At 49.0% G+C, this 22,763-nt stretch overlaps 1 protein-coding gene across 1 annotated transcript; it reads left to right on the top strand.

Moving 5' to 3' along the window:
- The first annotated feature begins 707 nt into the window (after positions 1-707).
- On the top strand, positions 708-22,638 carry TGME49_314780 (myosin G). Its single transcript, XM_002364627.2, has 28 exons — positions 708-2,324; positions 2,695-2,982; positions 3,319-3,684; positions 4,124-4,369; positions 4,773-4,903; positions 5,338-5,424; positions 5,952-6,140; positions 6,668-6,893; positions 7,046-7,157; positions 7,747-7,955; positions 8,232-8,378; positions 8,786-8,934; positions 9,605-9,711; positions 10,380-10,583; positions 11,156-11,278; positions 11,714-11,843; positions 12,887-13,009; positions 13,857-14,121; positions 14,737-14,883; positions 15,391-15,941; positions 16,379-16,957; positions 17,109-17,219; positions 17,609-17,737; positions 18,333-18,481; positions 18,785-19,001; positions 19,612-20,415; positions 20,889-20,999; positions 21,690-22,638. Exons 1-28 carry the CDS (start codon positions 2,129-2,131, stop codon positions 21,771-21,773), a joined length of 6,180 nt encoding a protein of 2,059 aa, XP_002364668.1. The 5' UTR covers positions 708-2,128; the 3' UTR covers positions 21,774-22,638.
- The last annotated feature ends 125 nt before the right edge of the window (positions 22,639-22,763 follow it).

Genomic DNA, 22,763 nt, shown 5'->3' with positions numbered 1-22,763 from the left:
TATTGTTGCGAATCTAAACGTACGCGTCCACCCGGCGTACAAACAACAGACCACGGTCAAGCTAATAGCGATAGGGTGACTCAGAAGACGCGACATGAAACGGACCGGCATGTAAACAAACACACGGTAGAGAAGAGCCCTCTTCAGACGGAGGCGCCAACGCGGCCGGTGGGAACCAGAGTGAATGCTCGAAGCTCGACTCTTGGATATTCAACAAACAACGACAGACAGTGACATAACCTGCGTTCTGCACAGCACTTCTGCACTCCTCATCGGCGACAAGTGCCTTAGACACAGGCAGACTCAGAGGGGCTGCATCAGGTGGCTTGGCTGTGTCACCAGCCTTCACAGATGTCACGAGAGTCACATTGGTAGTCTTCTTCCTGGTGTTAGTCCGTACGGGGAACGTTTGTCTCTCTATTTGTATGAACGATAACGGAGGCTTCTTCCATTGAGGTAAACCGGAGAGCCAATCCCTCTGTGCGTAACGAAACCCACGAGTGCCCTAGTCAAACGAAGGACCGCGACGTCGTCGGTGTAGGACGACAGACCCGCGGCACATGGCAGATACACGTGCCCGACACAAGACGACAGGCGTTTCTCTCGACACACTGGTATATTCGGTTCGAGTGAGGCCGTCACCCGCCATCTGATAATTTCAGGGTAGGAAGACGGCAGAGACTTGAAAAGAAGTCCCTAACAAATGCACGGACTTTACGCTAGCCAGAGGAACCGCATCGTGAGAACCAGAGGTGACGAGAAGGAGCCTACCTGAGAGTCATTGAGATAAGAATCATCGGCACCATAGGGATTTCTTCATTCGATAAGGATTACGCTTAGATCGAAGGACGGTGGACGAATCTCGGTCTGCGGGTAGAGAGTCTGGCTGGACGCAGAAGCGGAGTGAACGTATTCTGGGCAGAGTTCTCACACAGCAATAACTTCATGAACATGACAGAATGCGAGGACAGCTGGCGTGTACAGAGTAGGTGAGGCAATTGTGTCGATCGTTCTACCACCAGAGGAATAGGAACACTGACCTGTATTCACAAATGAGGATATGTGTGCGGATATTGAAAAGACCTGGGCTTCCTTGAAATTTCCGCCACGAGAAAACAGCGTCGAGGCTGTGAGTCGGGAGATCGCGTCAACGAGGCGGTGAGACCAGGGAAAAAGAAAACCCGGAGTTTTGCTTTAAGAGTAAGGCAACATTTTTGGACGGGTAGGCAGGGACGAAGGGGCAAAACAGAGCTCAAGGGAGGGAAGGACGCGAGATGAGACAAGCTGCGAGGCACACACTGTCGGCATTAACCGTTACACTGAGTCTTACATTTTGCGCCGTTAGATCCGAGCGCAAGTAAGAACAACACAGAGTTACACTTACAGAACTCGCAAACGGCAACGCAGATCTTGTCTGTCTGAATGCGAGAGGGGATCTTTCCACGATCTGTTTGTTCTCGTCTTTTTTCGGCTTGCGCTCGGTTACTGCTGCAAAAGAGTCTCCCAGCCACTTGGCGCGAAACAAGTGAACGCTTGACTCGCCAAGTCTCTTCGTGTAGGAGACCACGAAGGAAGTAACGGAAGAAGGGGAGGACGAGGGGCGCGTTCCAGTTTTTGTCACATTCAGAAAAATTAGTGGAGCTCCGGACACATTTTCAGCGATGTGGAAGGCGTTGTTCAACAAATCCTTTGCGTGAAAATTCCGACACATGGAATCACAGCCAACTACGACGGCTCGCGTCACGAGGCGTCACATGCGGCACCCTGTACACTCGAAGTATCAAACTGTTCCTGTTCCATTTTGTTTCTTTTTATGTAGGCTCAGAAAAACCATGGCCTCCATTCCGACGTTGTCTTGAAGCATGCGTTCGTCCTTTTGCGGTGCTGCGTCCGGCTCCTCGCTCTACAGAATGGCTGTTTGCGCTAGGACCTACACCGACGAACAAAGTGCTCTCATTTAAGGCACATGTTGATCCCCTCCTCCTCCTCCTCATTTGCCTGGATAAGCCTCCACTGAGGTTCCTCGGTGCAGTCCGCCTCTCCATTTCCGCCGTTTTCTTCTGATTTTTTTGTTCGCCTTCAGTTCGTTTTTCTGGCTGTCCATGTAGTGCCGAAGGAGGAATTGACCATGACGGACAGGTGCTGGATTCCTCATCCCACTGAGGTTTGGGGGATCGCAGTTCCAGCCGGGGCCCCCGGCACCTGCACGTATAAACTTGTCGAGGTCACCGATGATGGCACCGACCCGCGCAAATTGGAAGTCACTTTAGCCAAGTCAGCTTTGACACAAGTCGCGCCTGTTACAGACCCGCGATCCCTTGAAGGTAAGCCGTGCAACCTCCTTTTTACCTCACTCATGGGGATTTATGCAGCCATATGCTTCAGCTCGGAGATGTCCGGCCGACAAGGTGAATGCGCATATCCGGGTACCTGCGGAGGAACAGATGAGGCAACAAACGGCAGGCCACTAGACATCTTTTGCCGTTTGTCCGATTCATCGACAACATCATGGACTAATTCTTGAGACCGCGTGAACGTTCGAGTCCTTCTGTCGTTCTCCATGTTTCAGAGTTCATGTACGTTCATGATCGGGTCTGGTAGTTCCGGATGGCACGAGACAGAACGGCTAAGACTGAAAACAGAGCCACCGTTTTCACTGCCCTTTATTTTTTCAATTCCCGTCTCTCCGTTCAGGCGTCCAAAATGTATGCGTCCTGGGCGATGTGTCAGAGGCGTCTGTTCTCCATACAGTCCGTCTTCGATATCAAAGAGACGAAATCTACACAAACGTAGGGCACATTGTTCTCGCCCTCAATCCCTTTAAATATCTCCAGCTGTATGGTCCCGACTTCGTTCGGACTTATTTTGAAGACACGCATGTATTCGACCTCCCACCGCATCTCTTCCAAGTTTCTGCGGCCGCAGTCAAAGGTCTATCAGAAAGAGGGAAACCTCAGAGCACGCTGATCACAGGCGAATCCGGTACGCCCGTGTGTGGAAACTGCTCGTCAATACTCGTTAATGGATTGGGGTTTGTTGTGTTACCTCGTGTGCCCATCGCGGTGCCTGCTTGCATATTTCTACTGCAACTTGCGTGTCTCCACACAGTCTTCAATTATTCATTTGCATGACCTAGTTGGGTATCGTAGTATCGCTCAGTTGAACCACTATCTATGTATTTGCGACTCCGCACTCCCCTTCACTTTCATACCTTCTGTTAATCCGTTTTTCTGACTTTCCTCGCCGCAGCTTCCCGTATTAACCGGGCTCTATCTGTCGCTTCTTTCCTCTATGTACCTGCTCGCGCTTGCCCTACAGGCGCTGGCAAGACGGAGTCGACCAAGTTGATTCTTCAGTTTCTTGCCGACGTCAGTGAGTTATCCTCGTCTTCGTCGTCTTCGTTCAAAGTTTCTTCTGGCGCACGCTTAGTGGAGAGAGCTGAAAGGAACAGAAGCATCAGTCAGAAAGACCGGGGGTCTTGCGGGACTGGAGGAGACAACGCTCTCCAATCAGGCGTTGGATCTGGAAGCCAAGGGCGCGAGGCGACGTCTCTTCAACAGAGAATTTTAGAGATAAGCCCGGTCTTGGAGAGCTTCGGAAATGCATCGACTAGCAGAAACCCCAACTCCAGTCGATTTGGGAAGTGGATTGAAGTCTATTTCGGGGACAAATTAAAGGTCCTAGGTACGGTAGTAGAACTGAGCCTACTTCGGGAATACACTCACAAAAGAAGAACAACAACCAGAAACTGAATATTTTTTCTGCAGCAGGCTTATTCCCGTGGACGAGGAGTTGTCGACGCTCAAGTCGATCGTTGACATGAACAGTTGTGTATTTTGAACGGCATGCTACAACATCCCACAGTCGTGTATTTAATGATTATGATGTCCAGATCCCAAGAAAATGGTCAGCTCTACTCAGGGTATTTGGGGAACGGCGACAGTCTTTGTTCACATCGTCGACTCCTTTTCACTGGATTTTCCCCTTCTTTTCCGCTTGCGTTGGCTTGCGTATCCCTTGTCTGCTCCACCTTATTCCCTTGTTGTTGTCACATGCCTTTCACGTTCTTCGTCTGTTTTCACCTGCCTCGATTTGCCTTCTTCCGTTCTGTGTGTGCTTGTAGGCGCCAGTATCACGTCGTACCTTCTCGAGCTTCCACGCGTGACTCGCCACATCGCAGGGGAGAGAAACTACCATGTCTTTTACCAACTAGTTCACGGTTTGAATACATCTGATTTAGTCGGCGTGGCTGAAACGTATCGCCTGGGAACCGATTCACTGGCCTTCTCCTATCTCACACCTCAAGAACAAACCGTGAACACCAAAAGTACAAAAGCAGACACAGAGGTTTCATCGCCGGCTCCTGATAGTAAGGCGAATTCGTAGAGAAAACCGCAATTAGTCGCCCGAGGGCGGCAGGAATGACGTACGGAAAGCAAGAAAAAGAACCACAGGGCTCTGCGGCGTTCCGTGTACATTCTCTCTCTCTCTCTCCAGCGAGATGAGAGCGAATGAGAAGCACAGGTGGACCCGCTGACTTTGTCAGAGCCGTTGCCGTGGGGAGACAGTGAAAGATAAGTTCCAAAAGTACACGAAGGAGAACGAGTTTTCGCTTTTCTTCTGTGGTTACCTCAACGGCACCACATGCTCCTCTTTTTCCTATCTTTCGTGTCTTTTCTCCTGTGCCACGCCCGGCTTGGTCATGTGCCAAGAATACGCGTTCCTTTGCTGTATTTCATCACACTGTCTGCCTTTTTTTTCTGGTTTTCCAGTTGATGATCTCACCGGCTTCTCAGAGCTGAAACGCGCCCTGCTGGTCCTGGGTTTCAGTCCTTCAACCCAGAATTCCATTTTCTCTATTGTGGCGGCGATTCTTCATCTTGGCAACGTCACTTTTGCTCCCGTACGTTCCGACCAGAAGCCTGCTTCCAGTTCCACGCGAAGCAGACAGAGTTCTCTAGCAAGGCGCTCTTGCATCTTTTTTTCGATGAACGCTCTCTTCCTCAATTGGAGCTTTTTGTCTCCCGGACTTCATTCGAAGAAGTGTTCTGTCGTGACTCGTTCCTATCGCTCGACTCTTACCACCTTGTCGGTTCTTTGCTTCTTGGTGAAAACAACTTGAGAAGCCCCAATACAGACTGGCAAAGGACGAGTCGATAACAAACGACTTCATCTGATCACTAACACAGAGAATATTATGCCACCGCAGTACCGTTAATGTCGTCGCGCCACAAAGGGTCGCCGACTCAGAGCTGTATCATTAGATTGATTCTCCCTTTCCAAGCAATCATTTTTGTTCAACTAAGGTTCCGGTTTTTGCTTCCATGATACCCCCAGGAAGCCGGAGGTGAAAAGTGCTCTGTGGTGAGCAACAGTCGCGATCACCTCACAGCAGCGAGCGAGCTCTTGGGCCTCGATGTGCCGGTAGGTGTCTGCGGTGGACGACGTTGAGCCTTGTAACAGATGAAAAAAAAGCTTCCTATCTTCTTTGATACGTTGGTCTTCATTTCTCTCTGCCTTTCAACGCCCATATGCATACAGATGTATGTATATATATATATATATATAGTTATAGGTTACGTACTCTACAATATGTATGTACATATCCAAACCCTAACTGCGTACATCGAGTCTTCTATAAATGATGCGTGTATTCATTTGTTTATTCATGCGGGCTTGAGCTACTGTGTCTTATCAGTTTTGTATGTGGGACTTCGCAACCTCAGGCAAGGGACGGTCTCCAACTTTTTATCACACATGCGGCGAAGTCAAACACGTTTGCACTCCATTATTAGATATCCTTATGCGTTTGCTGTTTGTACGGATGTCTGCATCTAAATACATAGGTAAGTGCACATTCCGACACCGAAGAGTGTTTTCTTTGTTGGGGTCACAGAATGGTCGAACGGGACTCTTTCTAGCTTCGACGAATCTGTTGCTTTTGCCTTCAGCTGGTGGAAGGAGCTCTGACGAGCCGTAAGATGAAGACAGGAAATGAGAGCATTCTGATTCCGCTCAAGACCGACCAAGCCGATGCCGCGCGCGACAGCTTTGCAAAGCTCGTTTACGGGTATCTCTTCAACTGGCTCATTGCGCAGACCAACGCAAATCTAGCGCCTTCTGGAGGAATGGATTTCGATGTCAGTGAGGAGACAAGGAACGAGGCAATAACACGTGCTACAGAACAGAGGATTAACGGCAGAAAGGGATAAGGCTAAAGTGAAACAGTTCACTGATACGTGCGTATAGATGCCAGGTGCGACCGCATACGCGATCTTCGCGAGATCAAGTTATAGATGTTGAGTACGCACGGACAAAAGGACACAAAAAAAATGATCAATGAAGTTAGGCTCTTCGCTTCAGATTCACCTGTGAATGCTGAAATCCTTGATTCTCTGTCTTTTGGAGAAACGAAAAAGCAAATCTGTTTTCGAAACACGGAAATTCAAGACACACGGGATGCTATCAATTGAGAAATTGTAATCTACAAATATCTACATGAAAGTGTATAAACAAGTTTGTCTTGTGTGACGGAATGTTCACCCGTATATATATATATATATATATGTAAATATATTGATGTAGACGTGCTTCACTATGTAGATTACAGTGGACTGTGTGTAAATGCACTTTGTTTAGTATGTGCCTCCGTTGGTCTGCTTTTCAGTTGAATCGCTACGTGGGGCTGCTGGACATCGCTGGTTTCGAGAGCTTTCGCGTAAACGGATTTGAGCAGCTCTGCATCAATCTGTCGAATGAAGAGTTGCAACACCATTTCAATGCAGATATTTTCCTGAACGAAGTCAAGGACTACGAGAATGATGGACTGCAGGGGGTCTCAATTACGTATGAGGACAACGCCGATGTGTTGTCGCTGATTGCGGGAAAAGGCGGTACGCAAGCAGGCTCGAATCGGCGTTGTCTTCCGGAAAAGAGAATGAATTTAGATCCGCAAAAACGTCGTTTGGCTAGTGATCCAGTGGAAGTCCATGGCTTGTGTGAGGCGACGTCGGCAGCACAGTATCTTTGCCTCCGTTCTTTTCAGGCGTCATTGCAACTCTCGACGAAGAGGTGTTTGTCCCCAGAGGCTCTGATCAAGGCTTCCTCAACAAATTGAACAAGGCCCAAACGAACCACAAACGCTACATTGAGAACAAGTGAGAATACAAATCTGGGTCCAGGCAACAAATGATAGATGCACGGGGCTTACCGTCTTCCGAGAAACGGGTGTACAAACACGCAACGGAGAACAATTTCTATTTCGAAAACCAAAGACCCGTGTTCTCAGTTGTATACACAAACACCTACATAGTGTATATAGTATAGACATATATGTAAATACACACATATGCGTGTATGGGTTTTCATACTTAAAGGTTCATGCTTCCTCTACTCAATAAGTGATCAACTACGCCTGTCGCTTTCAGTCGAAACCCGAAAAGGTCTTGGGTTCAAACCCTATATTCTTGCCTCAATTCATATTCAAACATAATATTAACACCTACGTACATACATGCGTCTCCTTGTTTCAGTTTTGTTCGTCAAAGAGGGCAGAGGCGCAGTGGGTTTCATGCGGATGCTGTGTTGTTTCCAAGGGTTATGTCCAGATGGAGAGACGTAACGACGTGATCATTCACGCGTTTCGTTGCTTTGTCTTCGATTCTTTCTGAGATTGGCTTGGCCTCTGCTTCGGGTTCAGGATTGATGCAGTTAAAAGCGCGCTTCTTTCGTTTTCTTTCTGTTTAGAATAAAAGGGTCGATGGCCTTCGGCATTCAACACTACGCAGGAGATGTGACTTACACTGTCACCGGCTGGCTCGTGAAAGACCAAAATGCGCCGCCTCAAGAGGCGAGAGACTGCCTCTTAACTTCGGAAAATCCAGTTGTAAAGGCCATTATGGAGACAGCGTCCAGCGACACTCAACGACGAGGCCCGGGGGGGAAGAGTACTGTAGGTAAGTCTTCGTGAGGAGATCATGCCAAGCAGGAGAAAATGGAGAAGAAACGTTTTCTCACTAACAACTGTTCGTGAGTTGGATAGCAGAAGCGACCGTGCGGCAGAATTTCTTTTAACGTGTCGATCCAGGGTTTTCACGTCTTCCTTTTTGTTGGGGGTTGCCGCTTATCCTCATCTGCTAATGGCAATTGCTAAATGTCTGTCACACTTGATCAACCTTCTTGTCCGGTTCTCTCTCGCCACTTCTTCGAATGCTACTTTGACATTTGTACAGGCTCTGTCTTCAAGAAGCAACTGACTGAGCTGATGGCGAAGATAAATGGAACTGACAGTCACTACATCCGGTGCATCAAGCCGAACCCCGCACATAAGCCAAGGGTGATCCACTCGAGCCAGATTCTGAATCAACTCGTCTGCTCAGGTGAGCAGAGAGGAAAAAGGACAACCGGAACACGACCGCCCCCTCCAAACAATCACTGAACAAGACAGAGGATCGTGAAATACAACACTCTACGCCTCCCTGCAAGTAAAGATATATATATATATATATATATATGTATATATATGTATGTGTGCGCATGCAGGACACTATATATACATATAGATAAGTACACGGCGCATATGTAATTACAATAGAATATGTGGATTGGAGCCTTCGACGCGTCTTGTGTCCCCGTGTGGCTATGTGCCTGGTGTTGTTTCCCTTATACTTGCTATGACCCTGTCGCTGCGGCGGCTTCTCACTCCTGTTCGCTCTCGATTTGCCCTCTTTTCTCTCGCCCTCCTCCCTCATTCTCTGTCTCTCCCGTACTTATTGTTGTTCTGCAGGCGTCATGGAGGCAATTCGCATTCGGAAGTCGGGGTTCGCCTTGCGTCTCTTACACCAGGACTTCGTGGACCGCTACCGGCTCGTGTTGGGCTCGAAAGCCGCGGCAGGCCTTCGGACCCTTGATGCCGCCAGTGCAGCCCAGCAGCTGGTAAGAGGGTGCACGTTCACTTTCTCGTTTTACTGATTTCCGCATACATTGCCGGTGACGGAATCTGGCGCTTAGAAGGCTGCCAATTCCAGAGAAGGCGATTGCATCACAGAACTACTCTGCTGGTGTAAATATGTACTTTCCTATATTTGATGTGCGAGTGGGCTTCGATGTGCGCCTACGTATGCGCTTGCATGTGCTCATGCCTCGTAACTCGTCTGAGTGTATACGTGGAATCGATGATCGTATGTGCTCACATTTACATGACGCAGATGGAATAAACGCAGACATGTAGTACCCAGGATCAAACACGTCTACGAACATTTGTCAACATGTATATCTGTATATATGTATAGGTACATGCAGGCACATGCACCTCTGTCAACAAGAATGTCATGTGTGCGCCTGTGGCCGTGAAGTGTGCATTTTGTCACTGTTTCTTGTGCCAAAGATGTATGATGGAATGAACCGTTTCTGTGTTCACCTCTTGGGAGCCTCCTGTTTCGAGCATCGTCACTGCGTTTTTCGTTCCTTCTTGGCTTTCGGATGTTTCCGTTCGCTCCTTTCTTCGCCCTGGTGATGAAACAGACAGTGCGTCACGGCTGTTGTACAGACGCGGAATCTCCTTTTTTCTCCTCTTTCCCCCTTTTTTTCTTCTGTGTTTGCGAAGGTAACCCAGCTGGTTGCGAACAAATGGGTTTCCCAGGAGGAATGTCTCATCGGCAGAACCAAGGTATTCGCCAAATCCACTGTTCAAGACTTCCTTGAACGCGCCCGGTAAGCGTGACGAACTCTCAGTTGCAGATTCTTTTTCAGAAGTAGTCAAGTCTGTATGTCCAAAATCCAGCAGTTAACTACTTTCCAAAAATATAAAGTGTCACGATCAATATATGCCAGTATATATGTATGCGTATATATATATATATATCCATACGTATATATGCATGACAGCATACACACACATGCATAAATGCACATACTTATTTATCTATTTGAGCGTGTATATATTCACATAAATATAGCTATCCATATATATATGGATATAGTGTATGCAGAACGCTTTTCGTGTAAACAGTGTCGACGGCGGTACTGGGGTGATTTTGTGCGTTTGTGGATCTTGCAATCTCCATGGAAACACTTGCAGATGTCGCTGCCGTCCGTGTGCAGACGCGTGGTGGGCTTCGTCGTGTTCCTCTTTGCCACAAGAGAAGAGTCTCGTCTTGTTACTCAACGACGATGTTCGTTTGCACCTAGACTCAGTCAGCACTGCTACTGCAGTGCATGCATTGCCTTTTCAGTCGGCATCAAAAAATGAAACTGCGCACCTCCCACCCGTGTTTTTTGGAAATCAAACAGCGTCAGCGGCTAGAAAGTCCCTTCAAAACTCTCCCCTGACCACGACTAAGTGGTTTGTCTTTCTGGCGCTTTCGGCTTGCGGCCTGCAGAGAGGAAGCTCTGGTCGAACCCGTGATTCTCATTCAAGCTCTGTATCGCGGCTACCGAACCCGCCAGCAGTGCAGAGTTCTCTTTGAGGTGTATGGACAGCTGAAGGAGTTTCTGGACGCGGGCAGCGAGGCGTCGAAGCGCGGGGGCTACTTGACAGATCCCGTTTTCCCCGATGCCAGCACCCCTGAGCTGCTTCAGAAGAAGTAAAGAAATGATCTTGCGAACCGTACACGGGACGACAGCTAGCGCTGTTCTTCCTACTTATCCGCAGGGGGTTGCAATGTTCGTTTTGTGCCTCCCGACTTCCCCAGTCGTCCAGGAGGAAAGTAGTAGATGCTCAGGAACTGGAGAGAGACACTGCATGCAACCCCTTTCTTCGGGCAGAAGTTACAAAGATCGGGAAACGCTTTATTTCCCTCAAAAACGCGAGAAAGAACGAACCACATCAGATGCAAGCTGGGTCTGGAATTCACTAGGACACGAACTCTTCAAGGATGATGGGGTGCTCAAAGGGCACCAAAAAATGCATTTGGTTTTTTGCTCTGTACATGAAACGCAGGGCGAGAAATGTGCACGGTCTGGTCTGTGTCTCCCGAGTTAAACACGCGGAAATGAGGAACAAGGAAAGAAGGCATGGGAGAGACGAATCAGCGGACGGAAGTGGAGAGTGAAGACAACGTTGCGAAGGACAGGAAAAAGGAGGAACACAAGAACGGTGGCGGACCTACGACTGTAACGCCGTTTTCTGTGTCTTCGTGTCTCTTCACTTTGTCAGAGCGAATTCGTTGGGAGATTTAATTTCACAACTCGAGACTCTTGATGCCTCTCTTCAACCAAGGTGCCTGTCAACTGTCTCCAAGTACCACGTTCGAATGACCCAGGAAGCGTCGCTTTCCCTGTACGTTTCCTAACCAGCATGTTCCCCGTCTTCTGTCCATTTTCCTTTTGCTCGTCTGATTCTTTTGCAGCTGTCGTTTTTCCTTCTTCTTCTTCCTCGTTGCTTCATCGTTACAGTTTTTCCGTCGGTTTCTCCAGGTGCCCGATTTCTGTCTGTCGACGGCAGTGTGTATCCACCTGTACCGTTGGATCTCTGTCTCACTCTCTCTGAATGTGAATCTAAGGCCTCTCTATATTATATCCATGTGTGCGTGAGTCTGTCTTTACCGTTCTGCTACCGTCTGTCCATGTGCTGCAAGGTCTGTGCTGCCAGGCCTGAGCGGCGATCAGCTCCTGTCTACTGTACACGAAGGGTCGTGCCTCTCCTGACGGAGGGAGCTCGTCAGTGCATTTCTCCGTTTTTGGAAGAAACGTTGTGACTTTTCTCCGACTTCAGGGAGCTCAAGCGTCAGCTGGAACTCACAGATGGAGAGGGCGCTGAGGACGAGTGTGACGCACTCTCAATGCTACGCGCGACTCTGCAGAAAGCAGAAAGTAAAAAAGTCTCAGGACCTTTCGTTACTGCGGTAGGCGAACGAGATGGACATACTGAGTGACAAAATAGTGGGAGAGGTCACTAACAAGTGATTTAGACACATTTACACGTAGACGATCATCAATCTGTTCATGAGGATGCTTTTACACTCGGTGAGGTATACATTCACATCTCTGTATCTCTCGCTCTACCAGTATCTCTGTCTATCTAACCCTATCTACTTCTGTGAAGGTATCCATCTGTGTATCAGTCTACATCTACCCCTACATCAGCCTAGATCTATTTGTGCATCACCGTATCTGTCTACGTTTGTTGACATGAATCTTCGCGTGGCGACATAGATACATTTGGAGAGGAACCGGTGGGAATGCGTTGACAGTTGTATGAATCACATGCCCAAGGTATCCGGAGGAAAAGCATAGAGGCAGATTCACAGTTCGGTGAACAACTTTGTTGTTTTTTGTATTTACGAGAACGACCAGAAAGACAGAGACACGTGTTTCTCGGTTACGCCCCTCTGTTTCCACTAGGATGGAGAGGAAACCGTTGCGTCTTTGCCCCCTTAATACATGGTCTAGCTGCGGTGTCAAAAGTAATTCCATCTGAAACATGTCCGAAAACCCAGTGCGTGTGTACTTTGTTCTTGATGCGTCTGAGAATTGTGTACATTTCTACTCGGTATGCGCTCCGTTTTGGTGTTATTTCCCTTCTTAGATCACGAAGCTGGGACTTGAAATCTCTTCTCACTCAACGCTAGCTGAGTAGTATGCGATAGTTATTCGCCTGTTGGAAGAGAGCTGCTTTTACTTTGTACTTATGGAGAGGTTCTAAATACATATATGTATATATCTGCGTTTCCTGTCAGGGTTGTTCTGTGTCGTTTCTTCGAGTTCAGACTTCTCGCGGGCGCATCCTCGCCTCACGTTCGTGGACTTTCGTGTCACGACATCTCTTATTGCTTTCGGTGCCTGTTCCCCTTATCTGATTGTTCCCACAAGATGCGATTTCTGTGCTTTCCTTCCTCTCCATTTCCGCAGTCCTTTGTTTTCTGTGCTTTCTTGGTGTCCACTTAAGGCGCGAGAGCGGGTGAATCGACTGGAGGCAGAGACCAGCCTCGGAGACTTGCTTGACCAGGCTCTGCAGGCCAAAGACAAAGATGATTTAGCCCACCTCCTAACAGAGGCGAGGCAGCTTGAGGTAGGACATAGTGCTCCAAGAGAAAGCGTGGAGACGAAACGGAAGAAAACTTGTTAGATTTTCTTCCTCATCATCCTATCTGGTCCGTTCTTTCCGTGGACAAGAGTTAAAGGAAGGGATGAGAGAAGCGCTCTGCGTCTTCATCATCCTCTCGGGGTCGTGTCGAGTTTTTGTGCCTCTGTCGAACCCAGTGCGAATGCCTCGCTGAAGAAGCAATTTCATCATTCGAGGGAAAGACGATAAAAATGAAAAGCTGCAAGACTCTTGGCCCGCTGCAGACTTTCCCGGCGCCTGGAAGGTAGCCTCTGTCGAGAAGCCCAAATGCTGCAACGCACTGGGTTTCAGCACTTTCAGCTCTAGAACGAAACCGAGATGAAACATCATGAATGGCGCAGGACACTGAATCCTGCAATACGTTCAACCGAAGGAGTTCGTTTGTTTCAAGGGACCATCAGGCTCTCCTGTGTTTGAGTGTCACATGCTTTCCGACCTCTCAACTACCTTATGTGCGGCTACGGCATGTCCGAATTTGTCATTCCTCTTTACTCGGTGGTTTTCAACAACTCAAAAAAGTCACTCGACGTGACGCGTTCACAGCCTATCGGGGCCATGCACCGAAGCGAGCAAGATGGAAGAGGAACCCAGAGAGAGAGAGGAAACGGGGAAAAGAGGAGGGGGAAAGAGACAGGGAAAGGAACAACGAGAGCTAGGGAGAAAGAGAAAGCAAGACAGGAAGCGTCGTAGAACCACCAAGAGTGGATGGGTGACCGAGAGAAACTGTTTTTTTCTTTTCATCCACTCGCCGATGTTCACGTCGGTTTGATTTAACTTTCTTCCGATTCTGCAGCTCTCGTCCACGCCCTCTCGCTTCTTCACTTCCTACCTCTCCTCGGTCGTTGCCGCGGCAGAGGGGTACCTTGCGAGCAACGCGAGAGAGAATGAACGACTTCAGCGAGAGAGGGAACAGGCAGCAGAGTCCCGGAAGGCGCTGAAGGAAAGACAGCAGCAAGAGGCCCTGCTGAAGGATGCAGTTGAAGAGCGCAAACGAAGTGATCGGTTGTCTCTTCTCTCTGTGGCTTCCGATATCAAAAAGGCCAAGAGGAACCACGAGGGTAGGAAGGAGAGAAGACAGACGGCTGAGCTGCGGGGACGCACCGCAACGACATGCATGCATTTACGTCTTTACGCACTGTATAAATAGATCCATTTCTAGACGTCCACCTTTATTTTGAGGTGTACAGTTACGTGTCTACAGGTTTCCCACACGTGTATGATACACATTGTTCAGGTCTGAAGTTAAAAGAGACTGACAGCTGGACAGTTGTTGACGACGAAGTGACGAGAAGTCAATCGAGAGACGTCTTGGTAGATATCGAGGGGAAGCCAACACAGGAGGAGAGGGCGAGAGGAGGGAGAGGAAAGAAGGAACGAGAGAGGGAAGAAAGGAGAGAGAGAGATGTCAAACGATGCCACTGACATAAAAGATCCATGTGTTTTGAACCGGCTGTGATTCATCAACAGATATCCATAGGAAAGACCTAGATACTAAGTGGAAAAAAGATAGCACGACTGTGGGCCATTCAGCATCTCTTCTGATCCAGTTTCTCCTCTCTTTGCTTTCATTGTTTCTTCTCGCTTTCTCCTGTCTGTGTTTCCTCGACGTCCTCTGTTGTTGCCGGACCTCTCCTCTGTTTCTCATCGGATCTCTTCGTTTCGACTTCGACTAGCTCATCGAGGTGTACAGACAGCAGAAACGTCCAGCCTGAGGATCGAGTACGACGAGGAAGCAACCGTGTCCACATCCGAGTCAGAGTGGACTGAAAGCAGCGAAGCAGAAAGCGAAGAGCCTCTCAGCGACCCCTACTCCACCAAAGGTTAATCCTTCAATACGTTTTCTATGATTGTCTATGACCATATATATATATATATATATATATATATATATATATATGTATATGTTTATTTAGATCAGTCGTAGATATGTGTGTGTAGATACACGTGGACGTATACATAAACGACCAAGTACGTGCCTATCTATCTATATCTATCTGTCTATATCTATCTATCTATATCTATCTGTCTATATCTATCTATCTATATCTATCTGTCTATCTATGTCTATCTGCCTATTTATCTGTCTATTTATGCAGTGGCCTAATGTGGACTGTCAGTGCGATATCTGGACATTTGTTTCTGAGTAGTTCGCTACTGTGCAGAGCATATATGCGCGATTGCCGACTTGCCACTGGAGCCTTGTCGCTGGAGCGAAAGTGGATCTGTCTTTCTCGGATCCGTCCCCTTTGCCCGTCCTCCCTCGTTTTCTCCTTTTCTCTTCTCCAGTTTCACCAAAGCTGAAGTCTTCGTTTTGTCTCTCAACGCAGATGAAGAAGGCGGCGAAGGCCTGGCGTCTGCGTATCTGCGGAAGTTCATGCAGGAGGTGGCGCGCGCGACCCGGGAGTGCGACCCGGCGCAGCTGACATTTTTTCTCGAGCGGGCGAGAGAAGCGAATCTCGGTAAAGGCCCGCGAGAGCTGCAGCTTGCGCGCGTGCAGTTGGAGAATTTAAGCGATCCGTCGTTCCTCAACGCGGAGTTGAAGGAGGCGACGATCGGCGTCACGTGGGGTGTTGCGACACAGGAAGACTTCGTCAAGCTGCGGAACCTCGTTGAGCAAGCGAAGGCGATCAGAGCGAAGCAGAAGGGAGAAGCAGAGAGATCTGACCCTCTGCGCCTCCAAACCATTGACGAGAAAGTCTTGGCATCGGCAGCTGCAACGCTTGAGTCTCTGAGGAGAACGGAAGGCAGAGAACGCGGTTCCTCCGCCAAGTTTGGAGGCACCTTCGGTGAGAGGGGAGACAGAGGAGGTGGACTGACGGCGTATCTTTTCGAGAACTACCCCCTGCTTGGCATCAACATCCGGATTCAGGAAACCAAGGCAAGCGAGAGCCACTTGATAGAGGCGTAGAAAAGGAAAACGGAGGAAGAAGGAGCAGAGACGCATGCGAAAGACGAAACTTCACTTTCTTCCGATGTTCTGTGTGGAGAGGTTTTCTGTGTGATGACGCGATCAAACCCAGAGAAAAAGGAAGAAACGAGGAGAGAGAAACAACCAGCGCCTGCGGTTTGGTTGGCTGGACTGTCTCGACAACTCTCGGTGGCACGTGCTCAAGGACCGATTGTTTGCTTTGTCCCTTGGGTGTGGCTGCTCTGTGCAGCTGTTTCGTTGCTTTCTGTCTCTTCTCGGTTTCATTCTTCGGTGTCTTTTTCTTGCTTCCTCCGGAGTCCCTGCCCTACGCACACACTATTTTGGGTTCTCGTTTCTCAGGCTTCCTCCCTTTCTCTGTCTCTGCGTTTCACTCGCTTTTCGCACAGAGCATGCGAAAGACGGAGCAACTTGTGCTGCGCCGGGAGGAACTGTTGAGCCATCAAACGGATCCTTTGGCAGAGCCTTTGCTGCAGCTGCCTGACCATCACGCCGAGGTGGTGGCGCTGACGTGTTTTCGCTCTCTTTTGGGAGTGATGGGAGAGCGTTTCTGTGTAGGGCGAAGCGCGCTGAGTGACGAGATTTTGGCGTTGGGCAGAAACGCAGAAGATCTTCGAGACGAGATTTACTGTCAAATTCTCAAGCAGCTGAGAAACAATCCCTCGGCAGGGAGCACCGTTGCGGGACTCCGGCTTCTCCAGTCCTGCTGTCAGACCTTTCCGCCTTCCGAGACTCTCGCGCCTTACCTACGCTTCGCGATCCAGAGTTTCTTGTCTGGGCTCTCTGCGCCTGGAGGCGAGAGCACGGGCGCCATCAAATTTCAGCAAGAAGTGGAGCAAATCTGTCGACAGGCTCTACACGATCTCGAGCTGACCTGCGGAGCCTCGAGAGAAGAGGGAAGGCGGCCAGGGGACAGCACGGGCCAAGGCGCTGTCTCCGCCGAACGAGAGACACGCATGTATGTTCAGGTGAGACAAGAAGGGAGGAAACGAAAGCGAGAAACAACGCGAGAAGACAGCGTGTGAAGCAACTCTGGAATCGAGAACTGACAGAAAAGATGCAACTCTGGTGGATGGATCCTTTAGTTTAATTCCTTCTGAACGCTCTCTGGTTTTCCAGATACGACTCGCAGACGGATCACAGCGACGCCTCGCGCTTGACGGCGACCTTCCAGGCGATCTCTCTCGGCGTCTGGTGAAGGATCTGAATTTACTCGGTGCAGACTCTTGGGTACGCAGAGACTGTCCACTCGATTGCACCAGAAAAACAAACTAAACGCTGTACAGTTCACTCTCCTGCAAAATGGTCACTCCACGTCGGTTGCGGTCCAGGCGTGATTCATGGACCACTGCGACTATTGGTAATGACGGCGTGAGAAGAGGAGGCAACGAAATCGAAGTCGCAGCGAGGCAGAAGCAACTCAAAGAATCAACAGACTCTAGCAAAGCATCCAAAAGGACGGCGAGACACATGTGCTTCGGTCTAAACGTGTTGATTGATATTCTCACATATATACATATACATATATATATACATATATATATATATATATATATATGCGGATGTGTGTCCTTATGGATGCCGTTTGCGTCTGCGCATATGTGTGTGTTTGGATGTAGGCCATTATGGAACAGCTTTCCCAGTACGACCTTAAAAAGACAAGCGCGCGAGAATCTCCACCAGCCACATTTCGCCTCTTACCACCTGAGGAACTTGTTCAGGATTACCTCTCCAAACGAGATTCTCAGGTGCTTTGCCGTCTACACATGTCACCACACAAACAGAATTGCGCATGCATAGGCCATATCTGTCTGTGCTCATATTTATTTCATGTTTAGTTATACGTGAATATGTATATGCATATTCATACGAATTTCTGTTTTTGAATATATGTACATTTATTTATATGTCTGTCGTGGGACTAGACACGCAGATGTGTGAAGCGGTGGAGGTTTGTTTCCACCCCAGTCACGCCATTTCGCACGATTCCGTATTGTCGAGCATGCGCGTAACGAGAGCATGTCCTTCCAGTGTTCATCTTTTCTCTTGGTCGATGTTCGTATCGCAACCCACATTGCTCTGTCGTGTGTTTTCACAGTGCATCGAAATGAAAATGCTCATCCCTACCTCTCTACCGACACAGCTTCTAGTTTTCCCTGTGTCAACACAACAAACCGGAGAACTCAAGTTCTAAGTAGTTCTCTCCTCTGCGTTTCTATACATGCAAATGCGTGCATAGATACAATGCATATATATATATATATATATGTATTCATATATTTGCATATATATATATATATACATATGACAACACTTGATTGATATGTGGCTTGGTTTTTTCAGGTCCAGTTATGGCTTCGTCGTCCGATGCTGAGTCTGGAAGATCCTCTGTCTCTGCATCCTGCGACGGCAGCGCTGATATATCGTCAGGCAGTCTCTCAGTATCAACAGCATGTCTTCAATGAGGATCCCAGTCTCCTAGCATCGATAAGGTATGCAGGGTGCGAGAGGTACCCCGGCGAAAGCCGTGTCAGCGTTCTTTTTTTTCCGACGCAACGCATGCATCTTTTGAGGGTGCCGTAAAAAACGCCTCGTTCCACCGTGTCTTGTTCCTCGAGTCCTGTGTTGACGGTCCTCTAGTGCCGTGCTTCAGATATTCGGAAGTAATTCCGAATGTTTTGCATGCGGGGTGTATCTGTGTGTGTGTCCCCCTTGTGAGTGTCGACTCGCCGCCTGCGTGCAGCTTGTGCGAAACGCGAGCTTTCGTGGTTCATCGTTGCTTGTGCGTTTTCCAGTGCCCATTTGCTTCAAGCGGACGGTCTCCTAGACTCTTCGCCGCCTCGAGTTCCACCCTGGCCGTCACTCAGCTGGACCATTCCTCAGCGTCTCCACTGGCTTCGGAGTGAAGCAGACTGGACAGCAGCCATTGCGGAAGAGGCGAAGCACATCGACCCTGAGGAAGGCGACCTTCTCGCTATGGGGGCTGCGTTCCGCCTCATGCAGAAGTTGCGAGTAAGATGATTTTACGGCGCGACTGTAGCACCGCAGACATGCATCGCTGCAGATGCTACCTGATGCGTATTGCATACCTACCGTGAGTACGCAGCGTGAAGGCCCCTCTGCCCGCAGCCATGTGACGAAGAATGTCACAGTGGAAACGCGGGTGTCTGCCGCTGCCCCGGAGACACCATTTAGAGAAAAACACCGGGGGACCTTTCTTCGATGCTGTCGCCTTCTCAAGCTGAAGAGAGAGTAAAACACCCTAAACCGTAGTCGGTGGAAGAGCTAGCCTTGTTCGAGTTCACTATCAGGACCACTAAGATTCTCCCTCGGATGTTCCAGCCCAGACGAAAAAACGGATTTCTAGTATCCGTTGTGTTAGCATTACGGTCCTTTCACAATGTTAGGTCTGATTCCGCCATAACATTTGGAGCGCTGTTATGCCTGGCTTCAACGCTGTGGTTCGTCCCCATCGCGGTTCTCTTGCGGGTGTGAATCTTGAGTTTCTGGTCGCGTAAAGGACACAGAGTCCGCAAGGAAAAAGAAGAGGACACCGACATCTAGCTTCAAGGTCAGACAGATTCGTTTTTCTGCGTTGCAAATTTGCGTTTGTTTCTCTCAGGGCTTTGGAGGCTATGTTTGGCTTGCAGACGCCTTCCCACTTTTTTCGGCGGACCTGAAAGGCGAGGCGCGACTGCATGCAGTGTTGAAGCAGACAACGCCTGGGTCGCGTGTTTCTCTCTCGCCGTTGATTGAAATGAGGCGAGTGCCGTTGGCGCTTCGTCGCCGGTTTTTGCCGCTGTTAGGCGATGAAGAAGACAGGGAGTGGATGCAGCAGCTCGCGCTCCTTGCGCAGAAGCAGCAAACGAGGCGAAGTCGAAAAACAGATCCGACGCATACCTCAAGCTCGTCATCGAAGGCAGCGTGGCTCAACGAAGGCAGCGATGGGCATGTTCTCTCTACGAAGATAGCGAACTTCAAGAGACGCGTCTGCAGAGCCCTGCTGTGCCGGACAGATCCGTCGTCGCGCAGTGCCTCTTGGGGAGCTGTGAGAGGCCGGAAACGAGACCCTAAGAAAACGAAAAACGCGTTCAAACTCACTGGAAGGTGGTGGATTGCCGTGAGCCACCGCGGAATCGAAATCGCGACTGTCTTCGATTCAGACGGTCTCGCGGCGGCGCCCGTGCCTGACTCCGAGGCAGCACTGTTCGCTTCTGAGGCTGACCGAAGGACCGAAAAACGACCACAGAAACGGGGAAAAGCGTGGAAGGACTCGGACGAAGACGCAGAAGATGGAGCCATGCAGGAAGACGCGGACCTCGAAAACCACAGAAGCACAGCGAAAGAACAAAACGGAGACAGCGGCAGGAACAGTGAAATACAACAGGGCTCAGAAAAAGGCGTATTCACCATTTCTCCGGAGAAGGTGAGTTGGGAAGCAACGTAGAGACAGGAACAACGCAAAGGCTTCTTGATGATACACCTGGGGGGACACAACCTTGTGGACTTTTTAAATGTTTGTATGCTTGTACCTATGGGTGTAGTTTTTAGCACAGGAATATATTTGCACGGAGATCGCAGACACCATGTTTTTGGTGTTCCGAACAGATGCCCCATACAGATTCCCTTTCAACAAGGATTGCCTCTGGCGTCTTTGTGGTCTCTGAGGGTGCGTGTCTATCGACGGACGTAAAGACGCTCTCGCGCATATCCAGTTAGGATCTTAACAAAAAGCGCATTTCAATGCGTTGCCCTCTCTCAACACACAAACACAACGCTTGTGTGTATCTAAATAGACATGTGTAGGCGTCTGTATAGTCGCAGTCTCCATACTATTCACATGTGGACTGGGGAACAAAATACGTCGACTTCTTTTTCTTTTGGGGGGTTCGCTTTCAGCTTTGGCTGGTTGCTGCCGTGCCGCCTCGTGGGGAAGCACCTGACCGCCTCATTTTGGGCTACGACGATCCCAGGACAGGAAAAAGAAGGTTGGAGGCATTTGTCACTCAAGTAAGAGTCTCTCAAAAAGTTCAAAGGTTTTTTCCTTGGTCGAAACACTCATCTCAGATACACGAGATATATATATATATATATATATATATATATATATATATGTATACGGTCAAGTGCGGGTGCCCATGGATATGAATTTGCGGATATCTTTTGCCAGTTGTTCGCCTCGAGAGTACGCATTTGAGATACATCACAGTCGCCCACACTGTTATTTATTTTCGTCTATTGGGGAATCGCGAATAGCGTCACGTGAGAGAGAACAAGGAATCTGCCGTGTTTTTGTTTTCTAGTTTTTCGTTTCGTCTCGCCCTGCAGAACGTGCTGCTGAAGCAGTGGCGCCCACCAAGTCGCGAGTAAATATTTCAACAGAAATGCTCTTTTCCCTTTTTTTCTCTGCCTTCTTTGACGCCCGTGGCTCTCGTGACAGAAGGCTGATGGTGGTGGAAGGCAACTTCCACCGCAGGTCTCACGCTCGTAACCACCGTCCTTTCTTTTCGGCCTCCTGTTTTCTCCACCCTTGCTCAAATGATTGGCGCATACACTTTTTCTGCATCGACGTTTCCCAACAAAATGGAACCACGGGAAGCCAATAAATGCAGTTTCGGTTTCGGTTTGTCGCGGGCCAGACCCGGTCGTCCGTAACGTACCCTGAATCCGTTTTGATCGTTCTCTCTGCTTTTCACTCAGGTTGCTGCGGACGACGTGGTTCGTCTCGTTCTTTTATTCTTCCCCTTCTGTGCCCTCGATAATCAGGCTCCTCCGACAGGTTAACCATGCGCCGTTTTTGTCTTGCTGATCGTTCTCTCTGTTTCTAGGCGTTGCGCTGAAGTGCTGCAGTGTCTCCTCTTCAGATTCTTCGTGCTGTTCGTCTCGTCCTTAAAGTCTCGTTTTTGTGTTGTCTCGAAAACTGTCACTCTTCTCTCTTGTCGCTGTGTGTGTTTGCATACATCTTGTATTGTGACGCTTCAGCTTCTCCCTCTTTATTTTGGCTTTGACTTCGTTTACAGGTCAGTGTCGCCCTCTTGTGAAAACTCTTTCTCTTTGCCTGTACGCGACACTTTCAAAACACAATTCCGGAGCTTGATTAGGATTTAGAGTTTCTGTTTCACACACGCGCTGAGATCTACCACAACGCGCGCTTTCTGTTCAGTCATCTCCCCTTTCCGTTTAGTGGCTCTGGAGTCTTTTTCATCGGGACGCCTCTTGATCTCACCTACCTCTTGCACTGCCAGTGACCCTCCGCACCTAGTTCCTATTTCATCGTCCTTTTCTTTTCCAATTCTCGTTTCGTTTCTGCCTACTGTTTCCCCTCTGCTTCTGGCGGTTCTTCGTCTGTCTCTCGTTTACCTTCTGCTTCGTCTCCTGCGTCTCTTGTGTCTCTTTCGCTTCTCATTCTCCTGCTTCATGACGCCCCTCTTCTCCTTTCTCGTTTCGCCTGAGCCTCCCCACGTTCGCCTTCTCAGTGTGATTGCACACACATTCTCCGTCTCTGTCTTGCATCGCCTGAGACTCCGTTTCGCCACCGTTCTAATATCTCGCCGGAGCCAGTGACACCCGTAAATCTACATGCTGTCGAAGCAGCATGATCACTAGAACTCTTCAGCTTATAGGCTTCACCGCTCGCGCTCCATATCACTTTATACGTAGGTGAAGGTGAAGGAAATTTACGTATTTCATTATGAAAGACTCACAACAAAGCAAAACATTGCTCTCCTGCTCTTAAACTCGGCACGTTTCGCAAATGATGCTCAAAAATGCCTC

This window comes from Toxoplasma gondii, chromosome XI, assembly GCF_000006565.2.
Source record: "Toxoplasma gondii ME49 chromosome XI, whole genome shotgun sequence".
Taxonomy (NCBI): Eukaryota; Apicomplexa; class Conoidasida; order Eucoccidiorida; family Sarcocystidae; genus Toxoplasma; species Toxoplasma gondii.
The sequence above is the reverse complement of the archived record's forward strand: the minus strand, read 5'-3'. Positions and strand labels throughout refer to the sequence as shown.

What these genes read in the sequence shown, in the direction of transcription:
- TGME49_314780 (XM_002364627.2), top strand. Translation starts at nt 2,129, where the DNA reads ATGACGGACAGGTGCTGGATTCCTCATCCCACTGAGGTTTGGGGGATC. An exon ending in GACTTCCTTGAACGCGCCCG is followed by an intron (nt 9,712 to 10,379) that starts GTAAGCGTGACG and finishes TGCGGCCTGCAG; the next exon opens with AGAGGAAGCTCTGGTCGAAC. An exon ending in CAGAGGCGAGGCAGCTTGAG is followed by an intron (nt 13,010 to 13,856) that starts GTAGGACATAGT and finishes CCGATTCTGCAG; the next exon opens with CTCTCGTCCACGCCCTCTCG.